Source organism: Pelophylax lessonae (assembly GCF_965119305.1).
Source record: "Pelophylax lessonae genome assembly, chromosome: 11".
In the NCBI taxonomy this organism is placed as follows: domain Eukaryota; kingdom Metazoa; phylum Chordata; class Amphibia; order Anura; family Ranidae; genus Pelophylax; species Pelophylax lessonae.
The window spans coordinates 146,235,564-146,255,949 of NC_138778.1; the positions used below are offsets into that span (position 1 = coordinate 146,235,564).

Genomic DNA, 20,386 nt, shown 5'->3' on the forward strand with positions numbered 1-20,386 from the left:
CGAAAAAAGTAAAAAAATATATAAAATTATAAGCAAGTTAAAAAAAAAAAAGTAACAGCAAAAAGTGCACCGGGGAAATCTGTACTCTGAGGCAAGTTGGGTCATTGATTTTTTTTTTTTAAATTTCATAATAATTTATGTTGCAGCACGAAAAGCTTGGAAAAAGTGGAGCTCAGACCATTGGACAGGGTTTTTGGTGTGTGTGTGTGTGTTTTATTTTTTGTGAGTGTTGTTTTTTTTCAGCTCCAGATAACAGCTAATGCCAAATGTATTTGGTTATGTCTCTCTTCTTCTCTTCGACTTTCAGCATGTCGTTGACCACTTCTTCCTCCCCCTTTAGTGGTGTCCTGCTCTCCCCTCCTTCCTTGTAACCCAAGTGAAGTCTGATGCATTATCTTTGTATGACTCACTGGGGCTCCGTATGCAGAAAGCAGCAGCTATTGGCCAGTCAAAGAATGGTGCTGCTGACCTGTCTTGAATGTGGCCATCTCAAAAACAATGACCGGCTCCAACCCCACCTCACTGTTATTTATTTTGTCACTGTCAGTCCTCATTCTGAGACCATAAGGAAAGATATGCATGGAGTGTCTTCTCCAGCCATAGACAATTTGAAGGGGGCTGGCACATTATAGATATTGGATTTGGGAAGGGGGGGTGGAAGGGAATTAAAGTGGATTAATATAGTGTGTGTGTGTGTGTGTGTGTGTGTGTGTGTATATGTGTGTATATGAGCTCAAGAAAAGATGGAAAACCAAATGAAAGCTACTATAATCTTCCCTGCAATCTTTGCTTGTGGCTTCTCTTGCAGCTAGCCAGAAATGGTGCACAAACAATCCCAGTTGGATCAGGTCTGACTAAAAAATAGTAGTATTTTAGGGATATTTCTGCCAGTCAAGCCCCACCTCGTTTTTTTTTTTTTTTTTTTTTTGGAATTTGCACAGACTATGTTAGTGCCCCCTACTTTTTAAAAAGAGGTTTGTCTGCTAGCCCTAAAAAATGTTGAGAATCTATTTATAGGATTTGCACTCTCATAAGTGTCAATGAGATTCACTGCGAAGTCTGCGTTTCACAAATTTTTAACTAAATCAATCCTGGGCAGACTTGCTCACCCTACTACTGGTGACTGTCATTATCAGTACAAATAGAAAGGGCAAGTCTATATAACTAGTATATAGCCACACAAAAATATGGAAGTTCTAACCCTTCCACATTATCCAAAACGTAGTTTTGGCTGTAGATACAATTGTTGTCTTTCATGTAATTAAAGGGAACAAGGTAGAATGGCCATTTCTGGACACAACTGAGGTTCTTAGCACAGAAGGATGTCACTGGGAGATTCTGCATGATGTTCTGGGTAAGTCATAAACTATGCACTACGCTGCAGAGGTGCACTGTACCCTGAAACTAGCACGATTCCTGTAATATTTACATCCTCATTGAACTGCACCTGTACAATACATCCCCATAGATTTTACAAGGCCATCGTCCCTGGTCATCTCCCGAGCACCCAGAGCATCTCCAACCACAGGAGTCCAATAGAGGTCTATGGGAAACTATTGAGCAGCCCAAAGACGTGTATAAAGGCTGAGAGAGCTAAGACTACAGGATAAGGGAAAGTATGAATCTGGAGGGGGGGGGGGGGAAGAATTAGTGTACTGTGAAAGTACATTTATTCTTTAGATGGAAATTATTTTATTATTTTACTTTGTAAAACTTTTCTAATGATGCAGTATTCTTTCAAATGTGTCCTTTTGTCTTGTAGACATGGTTTCTTTGGACCTCTTGCAAACATTGTGTCCAGATTCATTTAATTACTACCAGGTAAGCAAGTCCATTTGGAGAATGAAATGTGTGCCAAGTAATTTGATGACCACTTTTAAGGCTTAATTTTTTAAGGGCCACAGGATAACCTAAATCTGTCTTCTTTCATTACTGACTTGCACCACACCAAGCCCTATAAGCTCTGAAATAATTGCTGCTGAAGTACTTCACTCCCACTAAATGCTGGGTCCAGTGGACGGCAGAACAGACATACAAAGGGTTGGGGTCTCCCATGTGACATCATTGTGCTTAGTTAATGAAGCTCTACTATCTAGTGGATTGCGCATAACCTGTCAAGTAGTAGGTCAGCACCTCTCCAATCATGGAGTTCTTTCTAACTATACCTAGAGGACTCTGACAGACCACAGGCTGTACACTGCAGACTGAATTTTATGAATGGTTCATAAAGTGCAGATTGTGGTGTAGACTAACATCACAATTTATAATGGGAGTGTGGATAGCGATATCTGCACTCTGATATATAAATGGAGCCCTAAATGTTTACACGGAGGGTCCAAAAAACAAGAACCTTATGAATGCTTTACTACTTTGAGTGTGTGTGAATCATCTCCAGCAAAAACAAAGTCCTTCCCTTTTGTGAGTGCACTTTTATGATTATCTTATTACTTTATTATTTTCACATTTATTATTATTTATTCATTAGTTTGTCGTTTTTCCTTCTCAAGGTCTGCATGCCTGTAACGGGGTAGGCGGGTGGAACCTCCTCCATGTTCCTCTCCCCATTAGATGCCATGTGTGGGTCACATAGGAGGCCTTCCCCAGGGTGGGTTCTTCTGGGCTACGTTAGGCTTGCCTTGCACATAGGGGTATCTTGACCTTTGAGCACTATGTACATTTAGTGCAAATAGACACTGTCATTGTCATGGCTGCATTTAGGAGGGACACACAGAGCCAATGTTCTCTCCACTTGTCCAGGGTATCATTGCTACCTTACTCCCAATAACAGTATGGGGTCCCACCGTGCACCTAGCGTGGCCTCTATGCAGGCACTTGCCTCACTTAACTCTTTATCTTTTTTCTTTACTTTTTTTATTTTTTTTCCCCCACTGGGCACAGACCCAGCAAAGCCCGCTAAGAAGAAAACCCGAGAACACAATTAACTCTTAGCTTCCTGACCGGGGCAGTGTGAAGGGCAGCCATAGCCCTACATACATATACTGTCCATGCATGTACTGCGTACATGCATATATTGTCCATGATTGCGTTTCAGATTTTTACACTTGTAATTAGATATTGGGTAACCTATTAAAGTTTACCTCCTGCTAAAAGTGGTTACACTGTTTTTTTTTTTTGTTTTTTTTTTATTTTAAGAAGATTTTCTGTTTTTTTTCAATAAACAAAACCAGCAGACAAAGATTGAGTCAGCCGCCCACTGTGTGTAAGGAGGGGGGGCTTGAAAAAGGGGTAGTATTTTGGTATTAAAAAATGATTCTCAAACCTGAGCAGGCCTAGAAGAGAGTAAAGATCTCTTGGATATGTGACATGTCCGCTTTAGGATTTGATGTATAAAATCAGAATTATGTCTGCAAACAGGGCGGTCCATAGTTCCTGAGTGCCTGCCTTAACCCCATGAGGTTTGGAGTAGAAGAGTAAATAAGAGAGGGGTTCAAGTGCCAGTTTGAACAGCAGGGGTGAAAGGGGACATCCATGTCGGGTGCCTTTGTGGAGATGTATATTGTTGGAAATGACACCCGCTGCAATCACATTAGCGGATGGGGCAGAATACATGGTGTGTATGAGATGCAGGAATGGGCCTATAAAACCAAATCAACAGGAGCAGGCTTAACCAGTGGAAACTGACATTGTCAAATGCCTTTTCGGTGTCAAGTGTGATTATCGCAGTCTCGCTGGAGGGCTTGGCCCTAGCTTTTTCCCAAACTGTAAAGACTTTCCTAATATTTGACGTGGCCGACATTCCTTGGGTAAAACTTGCGTGTGAAGAATGAATGAGGGAAGGCATGATGGAGGTCTGTTGGCTAAGATTTTGGAGAGGAATTTGAGACCAAGTTCAAAAGGGATATCAAGCGGAAGGAGCCAGATCTGTGGGGTCCTTTCCTTTCAATTAGCTTTATTTGGGCTTGGAGGTCTGAGGGTAGATAGTGATTTTCATTGAGTATCTTTTGATAGACTGAGATCAGGGTGGTGTCTGATGAGAGTTTGTAAAACTCAAATGTGTACCTGTCAGGGCCCGGAGCTTTCCCTGCAGCCAATGATTTGATTGCCTTGGTGTCCTCCTTGCGCAAGATCGGGGCATTGAGCTTGCTATTTTGTCGGGGCATTGTGTCCGTGATAGTGGAGAGTGGGATGCCGCTGTAGTCTCGTCGATGAGATCAGGGGCCGTAGAGCGTAGCGTAGCATTTTTCTAGGATTAGATTTACATTTTTAGGTGAGGAGGTAAGGTTACCTGAATTATCTTTCAGGGCAATTATATGTGTGGGAGTATGGGGGTCTTTGCAGAGACGGGCCAAGGGTTCACCTGATTCATTGCCATACTTATGGTATCTAAGAACTAGATGTCACTGCTGCATCCTTTCCATCTGCCCACAAGTCAAACCAGTTTTTATAAATAAAATAGTGTTGCGCAAATCCTGATCGTATAAATTACTGTGATATCAAACAATCCCAGATGAGAAATATATTTGTATAAATAAAGTGATCAATATCATCTAAGTAATAAATAATGATAAATAATCAATATATATGTATAAAGGAATCAATAAATATAAATCTCTAAAATCAATGGTGGAAAATGTGCAAATAATCGTGCAATTAAAATCCATATATTAATAATAAAGTGCAAAGCATAGCAATATTACTGGTAAAGTGCACGGTGTAATAATGTTAATCAAATCCAGTCCAAAGGGAACGCTTCAGATTAGGTTATGAGACTGTCGGGCTGCCGCACGGAAGGATCAGTCAGCTACGGTGTCTCCCACTATACCACCACGGCATATTCTTCGATACATGCTCTGTACAAAGGGCTGTTTTAAGGGTGCATGGATGCACCTTTACATGTGAGTGTATTTGCTTTATTCAAATGTCATGTAAAGGATTTCGGCACTATTGTCAGTTTGCTCTCATTTGCATATAACGGTGGATCTGTGGAGTTAACACATTGATTGAATTGCTGCTGTTGGAGTGGAGCCATTCTGCTATACCTGTGTATGATTCCCTGCATATATGCTCTTATACATCTCCATTAAGGTGAATAACCACTCGTAGCCGTAGGGGGGTGCACAGTTGTCGCTGGGCTGTGACACTCCGGTCACTCACTGCTTGGGATGCTAGGGATCCACTCTGAGGTGGCTAGAGCACTTTGTTTGAATCTTTTTTGTTCACCACCAGCACAATATTTGGACTGCTTTTTGGACTGGATTTGATTAATAGTATTACACCGTGCACTTTAACAGTAATATTGCTAGGCTTTGCACTTTATTATTAATATATTGATTTTAATTGCACGATTATTTGCACATTTTCCACCATTGATTTTAGAGATTTATATTTATTGATTCCTTTATACATATATATTGATTATGTATTACTTAGATGATATTGATCACTAATTATTTATTCACAAATGGATTTCTCATCTGGGATTGTTTATTGATATCACAGTAATTTATACGATCAGGATTTGCGCAACACTAAGGTTTTTTCGCACTTATATGAGAAGTGAAGGGTTTGCAGCATTCCTTTATTTATATAGGGAGGTTGCTCGCAGGGTTCTTTATATATTTTCAAACCAGTTTTTACTTGCCACAACTCCCTGTGTGTAGGAGAGTTGTCTTGTGCTAGTTTAACTTGGGTTGTGGGTAAGGCTTTACTTGCCTCTCGGTGTTCTCTGGAGACCTTTGTTTTTGTAGCCAGCAGCATATGAAATGATCCTACCCCCCTAGAACTGCTTTAATGGTTTCACAGAAGAGGTTGGGGTTCTTACGGTGTTCTGAGTTGGTAGATGAGTAGTCTGTTCAAGTGTTGCGAATGATCTGTTGAAAATCCCGATCATGTGCTAGGTAGGATGGAAAAACGCCAGATCTTGATGGAACCCTGAGTAGTTAGCCTGGTCAGGTTGACAGAGATGTATGATCTGAGATAGCAATCTTGTGTATGCAGGGATTGGAGGCATATTTGAGAAGGAAGGAATTGAGATGAGAAGGTGTAGTCTATCCTAGACAGCATGTTGTGAGGAGGGGAGAAGAAAGTATACTCTCTTCCTTCTGGATTACTCAATTTCCAGAGGTCTACTAGTTGTAGACCATCTGCAAATTGCTGTTGTTGGGCATGGGAGGCGACTGCCTAAGGGTATATGTGCCTGATAGTTGAGTACAGAGTTGAAATCTCCAGCTACCAGGAGAGGGAGGTGGGAATGCAGAGCTAGGCTAGAGATTAAATTGTGGAAGAACTGTATTGAGGGGAAGTTGGGGGCAAATGTTTGAGTCTAGCTGTGAGAATGCATCCCTTGCCATCCTTCTGTACTGATAGCACCTCACAGGGCAAATTTTTGTGAATCAGGGGAAGAACACCCTCCTTGCCTCTCACAGCAGGTGACCCAAAAACCTGTCCTACCCAGAGTTTGCTCATAGGAGCAATGTCAGCTGCTGTTACATCTGTTTCCTTGAGTATTGCTATATCAAATTTAAAGCAATTTAGGCGGAGAAGAATCGCCATATGATTGTTGGGTGAGCGTAACCCTTTACCATTCCAGGAGATGACTTTCATAGAGTGGCTGTAGAATGGGGTCTTGCTAGCATGTTGGGAGCTATGAAGACGTATTTCAGGACTTGCATTTAAGACGCCACTGGGGTATCCCTAAGGAACAGAGGGCAGGGTGGGGTATATTGGAGTCTTAGAGAGGGGGGTTTAGAATGGAGAACAAACCAACCTGGGTTTAGAAAGAAGAAATAAACCATAACATACCCAGGGAAGCCTTTCCACATGTTTAACAAACACCAACGAACAGCGTTACCAGGTGTAAGAGACGTTCAGTGCGCATGCCCAGGCACACGGGAAGGAATGTGCGAATGCGCATGCGCCAATGCGCGTACGCAACGTGCGCACGCAATTGGCGCCAAACGGCCTATTTATACCAGGCGGTGACAGGAGCACATTGCTGAGTGGTCTTTCAGCTTGTGTTCCTGTCTACCTGTGCCCTGACCTGCTTGTGGATTTCCCATTATACTGACCGGCTTGCCTTTGACTCTCCTTGGATTCCTGCCTGCCTACCTGTGACCTCAGCTTGTGTTTGACCCTGCCTTGCCTTATGCCTTTGTACCTTGCTGCCAGACTGTGTACCGACTTCGGCCTGTATCCTGACTCCGCTTTTGTCTCACGTTCCTGTACCCGTGCTGTCCGGCTGTTGACAACTCCTTGGCTTGTGTTCCGACTTCGCTCCTGCCTTCTCATCCAGCATCACCGAGTTCCAGTTCCAGGTGTTCATCCGGTGATCCACAGCCATCAGTCTTCTGCCATGGCATCACCCGCTATACCGGCCCTCGTGCCACTCTGTGTCCTACACCGCCTGTCATCTCTATCAGGGGTGTTGGACAGGAGGTGCAAGAGAAGCCCCCTCTACAGCTTGGTCTCCACCAGGTACGTGATACCAGGGGAGTCTGTGGTCCTCGCCCGTGGACCATGAAGCGAGCCTTTCTCTGGGGAAATCCCAGGAAGTAGAAAGACTGGGGGTAGTTATGTGAGACCCTAACTGCCTCCAGATAGGGCAGAGTAAGCCATCCCTCTGAAAGGTTGTGTGTGCCTAAAGGAACAGCTGATCGAACAAACAGTAACGGTAAATATAAGGGACAATGGCGTGAGCTGGAGCAAAAAGAACAATAACTTCAAAGTAAGCTTAGATAGGGATATAAGCAGTAGAATGGTAGACAAAAGTTAAAAGGTTAGCAAGATTTGTTGTGGCCAGAAGAGTTGGAGAGATAAAAATTTTTGGCATGGTTTTTCCTCGGGTTGCTTTGATCCCTTGGTTCCACCAGACATGATGAGGTTGGGGTGAAGAGGTATCATGGGAATATGCTGATAGGCTTCCAAATATTGCATTGCTTCCTCTGGGTGGGAGAAGGATTTAAGGACATGGGATGGATCCATGGAGCGGAGTACTGCCGGGTAGGCCAAGGTGAATTTAACCCCTTTCTGGTAGAAAGCAGTACAGATTGTTTGGAAGACCTTATGTCTCCGAGATACTTTTTGGGAATAGTCTGCAAATTTGGGTAGCTTGTGGCCATCTAGTTGTAGGGACTTAAATGATCTCAAGATGTTCACTCTGTCAGAGTAGTTCAGGTATCGAACAATGACGGGTCATGGAGTGCGTCTGTCATTGGACTTGGCTCCCAGCCAGTGAGCCCTCTCCACTATGCAAGGTAATGTGATGCCCAGAATACACATGGCGCAAATGTCCTGTAGGGACTCTTGAGTTAATAGACTCCAGGAGACGGATAACTTCAGAATATTGCGTGTGAACGGTTTTCCAGGTTGTCCAACTTGTCTAGGGTGAACTGCTGTGCTTTATTTTGACTGCTGTTCAGATGTGAATTAGCTTTGTATTTCATATTCCAGGTCAGACACCTGATGCTCCAGCTCAAAAAGCCGTTTGGCATGGTCTCCCAGCTCTTTTCTGAGCTGTGTGATCCCTGCAGCTATAGCTCTGTCTACTGCAGCCATTGGGGGGACAGGAGGGATGCCATTGCTTGTGCCAGGCCTGCATACTGCTCTTCTGGGGGAGAGGAGTTGCGGCTATGGGGTGTACAGTGTCCGTTGTGAGAGGAAGCTCTGCAGCTTCCCCAATGTTGGATGTGTGTGTGCCTGGCAGGGAGAGCTCTGGCCGGGTGGCTGTGGGTGCACCAAGAAGCCCTGCACCACAAATCTGTAGATCTCCACTGTTCCTGGGGAAGATGTGAGGGTGGCAGAGGGTTATTTACCGTCCACGGGCCGTGTTAAGCCAGATTTATAAGCCGCTATGAGTGGACCTGCCGTTCCTAGCTCTTCTACATGTGGCGCCGGAACTGGAAGTCTACACTGTCATTTCAGTTTTGAACAAAACTCCTATGGAGGGCATCCACCACTACTTGTGTGATTGGCTCACCAATTTTAATTTTTGGTGAGATACTTCCAATAGGAACATGTCTAAAGGGATGCAGGCCCAGCAGCTTTTCCCATTAGTGCCCTGCAGCTGCAACAGTTGGTTGATAATTATGAAACCACTCCCATTAGACCCACTCAGCACAGGAAAACAGATTAACAAACAGTGATTTCTTCAGAATAACGAAAGGTAGGATCTGCAACAAAGTTTGTTAAAATCCATGAAATGTAAATCACCCAGACAGACTGTGAATTCAGCGACCAGCAGTCTTTGATCGCTCAGCTCTCGGTCTTAGAGGCAGCAGGGGACAGAGGCAGCATTGGACATATGCTGCATCCATCTAGGTGAGTGTTTTTTGTTTTTTGTTTTTTTTTTTTAAATCCCAAATTTCTCTTTTAAAAACTTTCCAAACATTCTTTATTCTTAGTGGCTTACTTCTGATTAACCCCTCACACTTTTATATAAATAATGGCAATGAAGACAAAATGTATCCTGATAAAGATCGGCTCCGCTCGCTTGCTAAGTTCCCGAAATAGGCGTGCACATCACTTATATATGGGCAGTTACATCACAAGTGCAATTATAAAAAGATACAGATACATAATTTACCTTTGTCTAAGCAAAATACTTCTCTCTTATGTAGCTACTTCCTTTCTATTTCAGAACAGTTGGCATTTGCGGTTTTGCACTGTCTGTATTCTTGCTAAAGCTTGGCTTAACAGGAAGTCCAACAGAGGCAGAGAAAGGGGGCTAAAGTCTGTGTGGTTATCTTGCTCATGTAGTTCTACAAACAAACTTGTCAGAATCAACCATTTTGTTTTACTAACCATCCACCATGTTAGAAGGATTTTTATTTGATGCCACATTCCCCCCTTTGATAGTTTGAGCAGAGACTAAGCATCACAAAACCCCTGGGGTGTGGTAAGAAGTTATGGTAGTTCTAATTCGTCCCGGGGGAGCTAATGGTTGGTACTTCCACATGGCCATTACATGGGCTGCTGCCTTCCTCTCTACAGTGGCCTCAATGAAACCTTTGATCGTCCTAGCCACAAGGGGAATTGTCCAAGGCAGAAAAATGCAGTATTGCTATTTTGCTACCCTTAACATTGCTTTTAACCCACTTGCATTTGGGAACCAATCCCCAAACCAACTGCAGCATTAAACCCATCCCAGGTCTGTACAGGCACATGAGCTAGCTTTCTTATTCTGTCAGTAATCTCCTCAATTACTTTCCCATGATTATTAATCCTCAGACAGCAATTACTCAGGTTGAACTTTCCACACACCCCTCCCTCTGCAGCTAGCAAGTAATCTAAAGCAAGCCTATTCTGGTAAATACCGGTACGTAGCTTGGTTCCTTGCTTAGCTAGTAAGTTAAAAGCATTTGCAGGCTCATTAAAAAGGAAAAGGAACAAGGGCGCCAAGTCACAAAGGTAGATAACCAAATGGAAATTTTAATGTAGCAACTTGCATGTTAAAAACGGATGTTTCAGAGGACAACCAATGTGGCGTAGATGGGCAGTCCCCGCAGTGGGTCCAGTGGGGAGTAGTCACATCAGAATCCTGACTGGCGGTCCTGTGCTAAATATGGGGAACATTTCCAGGTGCTGGGCGGTGCTGCAGATAGCGTAGGCTCCCTGGATGGACAGCCTCGCTGGTGTCCGCCGTGCAGCAGGGAGATGGTAACCCAGAACCGGAAGTGACATAAACAACCTGTCAGTTCTCCACGGAATCTGACAGGGACCAAAACACTAGGCCAAATGTGGAGGGCGGGCCACAACGTCGTTCCGGAGGTCCTCCTCCATCAGGATCGTGATCAGCATATGATTGAAAAGGACTTCTTCACAGTTGAGGTTCATGCATTTATGACTGCCCTGTTTTTACTTTAATTGTTTTATATTATTTTCATATAATTTCATTTATACTCATTCATATTCATTTTTATTTGAATTTTAAATTTTTTGATTCACATCTGTGTTACCACCGTTCATGTGGTTCCTCTCATTGTGGCACAGTGAGCGCTGACTCACTGATTTAGGTCAGTATTTTTGTTTACATTTGCAGACTCATTAGTAATGCTTTCTAATACAACTTGTAGCCTGATAATTTGGTTAAGCAAATAGATAGGGGTACGGTAACCCATTTGATCCATCCTCCGCCCAGGTGGCGGGGGCCATAATACTGGACAATACGTTCAGGTGGCAATTCATTGTCTTTTCAACTCCCCATCTGGAGGCCAGGTGCCCTATTTTGCTTCTGATATACAGGGATTCCTAGTTGTTCCCCGCTCCTAATTGAAAGGAGGAAAAATTAGGGTTTTAAGATACCTAAAACACATGCTTCTGACCAGTCTTGGGGGAGTTCTGAGTAAGCTTTGCTCCCACAAATCCAGTACAGTATCTCTGGGGCCTTCCAGTTCTACTTTCGTGAGATCCTGCCATACTCCCTGCACATTGGTGAAATTAGAGAAAAAAAAGGAGTAGATCAGGCTCCTGTTTATCGTTATTCCCCAATCAAGATGTCCTTTTTGAAGTATCATTGTAATACTGCTGTCCTAGGCAGGCCATTTCTCCTACATAGGTTTTATACAGGGGGCCTGACCTGGCTATACAGTATTTCCCAACTTTTGATGTTTTCAGATGCCATTCTGATTTTACTCGCTCGGTGGGCTTTTCAGAGACTGCATTGTATGACCTATTGTAATCCATCTCCTGGGCTTCCCAAGGCCACTGGTCCCCCATGTTAGTTCCCCCACATGCATAGCAATTCAATACCTTTAAATTATCAGCTACTTTCTCTGCCAAGTTTTTGAACAGATTGTTAGTGCTAGGGGGTATGCCTACAGTGCCTTGTGAGAAGTATTTGGCCCCCTTGAACTTTGCGACCTTTTGCCACATTTCAGGCTTCAAACATAAAGATATAAAACTGTAATTTTTTTGTGAAGAATCAACAACAAGTGGGACACAATCATGAAGTGGAACGAAATTTATTGGATATTTCAAACTTTTTTAACAAATAAAAAAACTGAAAAATTGGGCTTGCAAAATTATTCAGCCCCCTTAAGTTAATACTTTGTAGCGCCACCTTTTGCTGCGATTACAGCTGTAAGTCGCTTGGGGTATGTCTCTATCAGTTTTTCACATGCGAGAGACTGAAATTTTTGCCCATTCCTCCTTGCAAAACAGCTTGAGCTCAGTGAGGTTGGATGGAGAGTGTTTGTGAACAGCAGTTTTCAGTTCTTTCTACAGATTCTCGATTTGGATTCAGGTCTGGACTTTGACTTGGCCATTCCAACACCTGGATATGTTTATTTGTGAACCATTCCATTGTAGATTTTGCTTTATGTTTTGGATCATTGTCTTGTTGGAAGACAAATCTCCGTCCCAGTCTCAGATCTTTTGCAGACTCCATCAGGTTTTCTTCCAGAATGGTCCTGTATTTGGCTCCATCCATCTTCCCATCAATTTTAACCATCTTCCCTGTCCCTGCTGAAGAAAAGCAGGCCCAAACCATGATGCTGCCACCACCATGTTTGACAGTGGGGATGGTGTGTTCAGGGTGATGAGCTGTGTTGCTTTTACGCCAAACATAACGTTTTGCATTGTTGCCAAAAATTTGATTTTGGTTTCATCTGACCAGAGCACCTTCTTCCACATGTTTGGGGTGTCTCCCAGGTGGCTTGAGGCAAACTTTAAATTACACTTTTTATGGATATCTTTAAGAAATGGCTTTCTTCTTGCCACTCTTCCATAAAGGCCAGATTTGTGCAGTATACGACTGATTGTTGTCCTATGGACAGAGTCTCCCACCTCAGCTGTAGATCTCTGCAGTTCATCCAGAGTGATCATGGGCCTCTTGGCTGCATCTCTGATCAGTCTTCTCCTTGTATGAGCTGAAAGTTTAGAGGGACGGCCAGGTCTTTGTAGATTTGCAGTGGTCTGATACTCCTTCCATTTCAATATTATCGCTTGCACAGTGTTCCTTGGGATGTTTAAAGCTTGGGAAATCTTTTTGTATCCAAATCCGGCTTTAAACTTCTCCACAACAGTATCTCGGACCTGCCTGGTGTGTTCCTTGTTCTTCATGATGCTCTCTGCACTTTAAACGGACCTCTGAGACTATCACAGTGCAGGTGCATTTATACGGAGACTTGATTACACACAGGTGGATTCTATTTATCATCATTAGTCATTTAGGTCAACATTGGATCATTCAGAGATCCTCACTGAACTTCTGGAGAGAGTTTTCTGCACTGAAAGTAAAGGGGCTGAATAATTTTGCACGCCCAATTTTTCAGTTTTTTTATTTGTTAAAGTTTGAAATGTCCAATAAATTTCGTTCCACTTCATGATTGTGTCCCACTTGTTGTTGATTCTTCACAAAAAATTAGTTTTATATCTTTGTTTGAAGCCTGAAATGTGGCAAAAGGTCGCAAAGTTCAAGGGGGCCTAATACTTTCATAAGGCACTGTATGTCTGTGCCAAGCTCTTCATAGAGGGAATGGAATACTTGGTGAGTGGCACTCTTAGTAGTTTCTGTTTCCATGGATATGCGTACAATTGTCTCGAGGTCTGATGCCTTCCCATATTTGTTGACTCTGATGTCACTACCCCATTGTGTTAGAAATTTTGTGGGGTCATATATGGTGAAGTTTACATACGTGCAACTCCCTACTGAACAGCTAGACAGGCCAGACAGGGACTGCAGGATAGCATCCTGGTTTTCTTTCCCCATGTTCCCCAACCAACACACCCCCACTGTGGGCAATATTTCAAGTCCTTGTTATGGCAACTTTCTCCCAATCGCCCTTACCAGATGTGATGTTTCAGGTACTCTTTTCCATCCTTATCCCCGCGACCTCTCCTGTGGAAGCCATTGAGGTTAAAGGCAGAGCACACCTTAAAAACCAAGCTCGCTGCTGTATTGGGGTTGGTTATCAGAGTATGGTTTATCAGCTTGCCTGTGGAGCCAAAGCTCTGAACGACTAACTACGTTTGGGGGGGGGGGGAAATGTGTGGGGTCTTAATAGGTTACCTGGTCCCCTGCAGTACAAATACAATATGGTGGTTTCATTATGCACGCAGATGCCAGTTACCACACCTTCACATTTGTAATATGAATGCCAATGTTTTTGGTGGCTATGGGGACTACCTTTAGTAGTTTTGATACATGGGTCACAAGATATCCCCCCCCCCCCCCCATGGGCCTGGCCAATATTATTACTATGGTTACCGGAAAGCTAAGGAGGCATTTCTAAAAAAAACATCTTATAGGTGAATATTCCCAGCTTATGCTGTGCTTTTGACCAGTCAGCTTCTGGGTGTGACTGGGGCAGAGCTAGCAGATATCAGATGCCCTATTCTTCCACCGTGCATTGACCCAACAGCTTCCAGGTATGTGTTGGGAGCAGGGCTGCATTCCAACTATCTTCTGCCTTGTGCAAGCCTGACAGCTTCCATGTGTGTGTCAGGTGCAGGGCTGGAGTTCTTTCCTATGATTTCTCTAGTCAGTTTTAGCTTTAAAGGGTCCCGAGAGTCTACTGTGCTCAGCCAGGAGTCTGTGTGGTCAACAGCTCGCTTTACCCTGGAGTGTTGTATCCAGTGGGTTACCTCAGCCACATTAATGGCTGTAGGGGTTGAAAGTAGGACAGTATAAGGACCCCTCCATTTTTGCGCTAAGGTGGTTGTGTTCCACTCTTTCACCCACACTGTATACCCTGGCCTAAAGGGGTGGCCTGGGTTTGTCAGACTTATAGGGGAGTTTCTCCTGGACCCATTTCCCTATGTCCTGCATATTCTCCCCTAACTTCTGTAACAGTTCAAGGTTCACTGCCCCCACCCCCATTTGGTGTAAGTCTCCCTTGATGTCTTTTATAATGGGTGGTGGCCTACCATATAGTACTTCAAAAAGGGACAATTTTGTCCTCTTTGTTGGAGCACCCCAAATTCTCAGCAGAGCAGTGGACAGCATCCAGGTCCTCTTCATTTGGGTCTCCTGACAGTTTGGCCATTTGCGATTTTAGGGTGAAATTCATCCTTTCCACTTTCCCAGAACTTTGAGTATGCAGTATGTATTTTGCAAGTGATCTTGAGTGCTGTTGCTAATTCCTGGAGGCACTTGTGAACAAAGGCTGGGCCGTTGTCAGAGCCTATGGGTGAGGGGATTCCATATCTGGCGATTATTTAATGGAGCCGGCATTTGACCACTTCTTTTGTAGTCTGTTTGTGTGGGCCAGGCCTCTACCCAGCCCGAATAGGTGCAGACGGCCACCAGCAAATATTTGTATCCTCGTTCATTACAGTGAAGTCAATCAGTAATTCTTCCATTGGTGAGGCTCCTACAGCTTGTACTCCGGGAATCGGTACAGGCCCCTTGTCTGGGGTTATTTCGGGCACGTTCTATGCAACTGCTGGCTGCAGCTTGTGCAAGCATGGGTAACTGGGTATAAAAAAATGTCTCTCTAGGGCCTTTTCATCAGCATTCTTGCCTATGTGTGTTCCCCTGTAGAATTCTGTCACTAACTCAGTTGCCAGCTGGGATGACAATTCTTCCATCCTGCAACTGGTACCACTGGTCTTCTCTGTACTTTCCAGGTTCAGTCTCTTTCCATTCTTGTTTTGCCTTTGTGTAGATTGGATCCCATTTAGAGAGTGGTACTGGAAACAGGGGGGCCATTATCTGTGGGGGCCACTGGAATGCTGCATTCCTGGCCACTCGGTCTGCTGTCCTGTTGCCTCTAGCTATCTAGGAGTCTCCCTTCTGATGGCCTCTACAGTGGACCATTGCAAATTCAGCGGGGGCCCATATTACTTCAAAGAATTCCAGTATCTCTGTCCCATACTTGATGCTCTTTCCTCCAGATGTAATAAGCCCTCTTTCCTTTATACAGGGTTCCGTGAGCATGGAGAATCAGGAAAGCATACTTAGATTCCACATAAACATTCAGTCTTAGTCCAGCAACGAGTTGTAATGCCCTGGTTAGCGTGACTAATTCCGCTTTCTGAGCAGAGGTTCCCTGTGGTAAGGCTCCTGCCTTGATCACGGTCTCCTGTGTAACCACTGCATAGCTGATCCCATCCTTTAGAAAACTACTGCCATCAGTGAAGTACTCAATATCTGGCTTTTTCAAGGGGCTGTCTTTCAAGTCTGGCCGACTTGCATAGACTTCATCCATGACCTGGAGGCAGTCATATGCCAGAGGGGAGGTATGAAGCAGAGTGGCTTGGTTTCGGGTATTAAGTCTCTAAATGGATTTAAGCATTTTTACACAGCATGGCCTGGTATTTGACCATCCAGCTGTTAGTGAACCAGTGATTTCCTTTGTAATCCATTAGTGCCTGTACCTGGTGTGGGACCCAGACATAGGTTTCCTGACCTAGTGATAACTTATCAGCTTTGGTCATCAGGAGGGCTGTGGCTGCAGTACCCCACAGGTAAGGTGGCCATCCCTGTGCTACAGTGTGCAGTTGTTTTGAGAGGTACATCACAGAGCTTTGCCATGATCCAGGGTACTGTCAGGACTCCCACTGCTATTCTTCTCAGAGAAACCGCTCTCTCTCTCCCCCTTTGTGAATTTATAGAGGGGGGCTTGCTTTGGCGGCAAAGTCTGGTATCCAAATACGACAATCTTGCTGTTCCCAGGAATTTACACACTTGGTGTCTGGTTGTTGGGGTAGAGATCTGGCAAATAAAGGAAAGAAAATCCGCGCTCAGGTTTCAATGATAAAGTCCAAGAAATGGGTGGCTGCCAGCAATTTCTGGTAAAGACGACTCAGATCAAATAAATTATGTAATGGGTTTACGGCGCTCAGATAATAGTCCTTTGTGAAGAAATAGGGACAATCCAATCTGCTTACCAGATGAAGGAATACAATAAACCTGTCAATAGGTAAAGTAGATGCGAAATCTCAATAATCCTGCTTGGCTTGATGATTCAGCTTGGCTCAATCAAATCGGTGTGGATGTCAGGAAATATGCAAATAAACAGAAAAAACATCTCATGGTGCAGTATATCCCAACTATTAATACAGGAGCAAAGACCAAGAGCTAGAAAAGCCCCTCGATAAATGGTAAAAGAGGGCCGCTCACCAGAAAGATAATTGAAAGACCGTCACCAGAATCTCATTGAAATCATCAAACGCTGATGGTCACACAGGCTGCTTACCAGATTTAAGTGAAACAGTACGCTGTTATAACAACCTTCTCTTCACTTCCGGTGGCCAAACTCCAAAGCAATCAAGTCTCAACAGCTTCACAAGTAAACTCAAAAAATGGGGGAAAAAGAAGGGGTTGGATATAGTGTAGTATGTTTTAAACAGCAGACCAGTTTCTAATGAGAGACCACCACCAAATTCCTTGTGTATAGCAAGAAATCGCCTGTAGATAAATGGGCTGCTTACCAGATACACTCATTATTAAGAAGGCATCAATGCAGATTACAGGGATCCAGCAAGATTCTCAATGGCAAAGGGATCTCATATGGAGGATGGTCAAACATTCAGATGAGCAGCTCCACCAAGGAGGTTTCAATACCAAAAGAGAGGAAAGACGCTCATGGTGCAGTATTTAAAACTCACTTACATTTATTGCAGTCACTTACATGTAAAACTTGTAAAATCAGCAGATGTACAGAGGAAAACCGCGGTATACAATCAAAGAGCGTGTCCTGGAAACTGCAGGAAGGTCACCTGATGCATTTCGGCCAATCAGCCGTCATCTGAGGTAACTTCCTACAGCTTTGACATGCATTAAATAGAAACAACAATCAAAAACGTATTGCACGTAATGACCAGCTGTGATGAAGGTGTCCTCCCTCTATAGCTACTCCTAGATTAAGGGTGGAGTTTAAACAGATGACACATAAAAAACTAGTCTGCATCGTCTTACTGAGATACGGGGGGCGGGGACAATCTCAAGCAGCCAATCGTATAGGAAAGGGCGGAGAAAGCTTCAGTTCATCAGAGTACTAATAGAAAGGTGACAATGCCGATCCTGCCAGCCAATCGGCACGAAAGGGGGCGGGGACACATATCGACCCAAGCCAATACCTAGTGAAAGGGGGCTAGGACAAAGATACTCTACATTGGTAAAACAGAAGCACCATGCTTCAGATGATAGCAATCATGCCAGCCAATCGACATCATAGGGGGCGGGGACACACACCGCACTAAACCAATACCTAGTAAGAGGGGGCGAGGACAATACTAGCCATCATTAGCAGAGCAAATACGCCATGCTTCTGGATATTTGTACCTGGAAGTATCTTATGACAAACTTCCGGTGTCTCCAAAGGAGAAAAGAAGAGGCACTTCCCGAACCTAAATCTGCATTGGCACCTCATAGGTACTCAAAATGTGTACACAGGGGCCAAATTGTATATATATGCTTGTTATACCTAAAAAGATCGCTCACAGAGAGTATAAATTAAACAAAACATGTGATTCAAAAATAATTAGAATCCTGTTGGTAAGCCTTTTGTCGTGTCAATCAAAAGCCATAATTTATAGTCTATTAAAGCCACAGACAGAGGACACCCCCATCGTAAAATTACAATATAAAATATTAAAAGCAAAAAAGATTTTTTTAAACATTTTTGAATAATGAAGAAAGAGGGGAAGAGCCCCCTAGTGGTAAAAATATAAAGCACATGAAGTAGCTAAATTGTATAGATAATTTAATCATATTAAAACCATATAGAAATCATCAGAAAATATACAAAGGTAAGATTCCAAAAAAGTCTCAAGGACACATCCCATTATCAGCCGTTATTGATGAAGCCGTTTATGTCCCAGTCTATATTCATACCGAAAGGGACATAACTCTGGACATCGAAGATCCAGCGGGTTTCCATCCTGGATATTTCACGTCTGATATTACTACCCCGCCACTGCGGAATAAACCGATCAATGCCCAAAAATTAAGTCCCTGTAGGATCTTTGTCATGGCATTCAGCATAGTGGCATGACACGCTGTGTTTCGGATATCCTTTTTTGATGTTGGCCACATGCTCACCTAATCTGACATGTAGAGCTTTAACAGTTCTCCCTATATACTGAAGTCCACATAGACAGGTGAGCATGTAGACAACATTTTGCAAAGAGCAAGTGATGAATGATTTGATCCCAAATTCTCTTGCATTGGTGTTAGATTTGAAATGGGAAATCTTTCTCTCTCTAATCTTATTGATTTGACAGATATTGCAACTTCGACAGGGGAAGAAGCTCTTTTGTTGTTGAAAATAAGAGCTTATAACTTTGGGGGCATCCAACACATTGGGTGCGACAAAAAGTCGCAAGGGGGTAACTCCCCTGAAAATAACCTTGGGCTTAGGTGGCAAACTAGGTCCAAGTATTTTATCGTTTTTAAGGATACCCCAATGTTTGGAAATTATCCTTTTTACAGCATTGTGCTGACTGGAGTAGGTAGTGACTAAAGAGGTTTGTGGTCTGAAGTGATGTCATTTTTAACTTTAGCTGTTAACAATTCACTCCTCTCTTTCATCCTGACTTCATTAATCACCTGTTCCAAATCATGGGTCTCATATCCCTTTTCCTCAAACTTTCCTTTCATGGTAACTGCCTGTTTAAGAAGTCCTCTCTGGAAGTACAGTTCCGTCTGAGCCTGAGGAACTGGCTTTTAGGAACTGACCTAAGGCTGGCCATACACCATACAATTTTCTTATTCAATTTCCTTTAGATTTACCTTCAACTATGTAGTGCAAGGGCCTGCCTGATTGCATACAAATTAAAAGTGTTCAGGTTTGAACTTATATTATATGGTTTTGGTAAATCTAAAGGAAAGTTGAACAAGAAAATTGTATAGTGTATGGCCAGCCTAAGCCAGGTGGGATGATGGCAACTACCTTTCCCGATAAAACTGTTACGGTCTGTTGGCTTGAAGAAAGTGGAGGTGACAATAGAGCCTTCCTTGATATCAATATTAAGGTCCAAAAAGTGGATGTGCGACTGACTAGCCTCAAATTGAAGACGGATCCCAAGGGGATTATCATTGAGAAATTCCATAAAGGAAGAAAGTGACGCCAAATCTCCATTCCAAAGGAGGAGGACGTCATCTATATACCTGCCCCAAAAGATCAATTCCGACCTACCAGCAGCATAGACGACGTCCTCCTCCCATTTGGCCATAAATAAATTGGCCATGGAGGGGGCAAACTTGGCCCCCACGGCAACGCCTCTGTTTTGGAGGTAAAAAGTCCCTCCAAACCAAAAATAATTGAGTCATTGCAAATTGCAATAAAGTAAGTATAAATTGCCTCTGGGGTGGAATAAGACTACTATTCCTTCGTAGGTATACGTCCACTGCCTCGAATCCGTGATGGTGCGAGATAATCGTATATATAACGACGTAACATCGGCAGTGGCAATTAGATAGCCCTCTTTCCATTCCAGAGAAGCCAAGGTCTGAATCACTTGAGTTGTATCTTTGAGATATGAT

The 20,386-nt window shown here is 43.5% G+C and overlaps 1 protein-coding gene across 1 annotated transcript in view; it reads left to right on the forward strand.

Moving 5' to 3' along the window:
• Positions 1–20,386, forward strand: part of LOC309567443 (proton channel OTOP2-like) — a gene marked incomplete at its 5' end in the record, with an annotated part of 112,879 nt that overhangs the window by 44,972 nt on the left and 47,521 nt on the right. Inside the window, one exon of the mRNA XM_082272835.1 lies at positions 1,763–1,821. Coding sequence (XP_082128961.1) covers positions 1,763–1,821 — 59 coding nt within the window. The remainder of the gene's footprint in view (positions 1–1,762; positions 1,822–20,386) is intronic.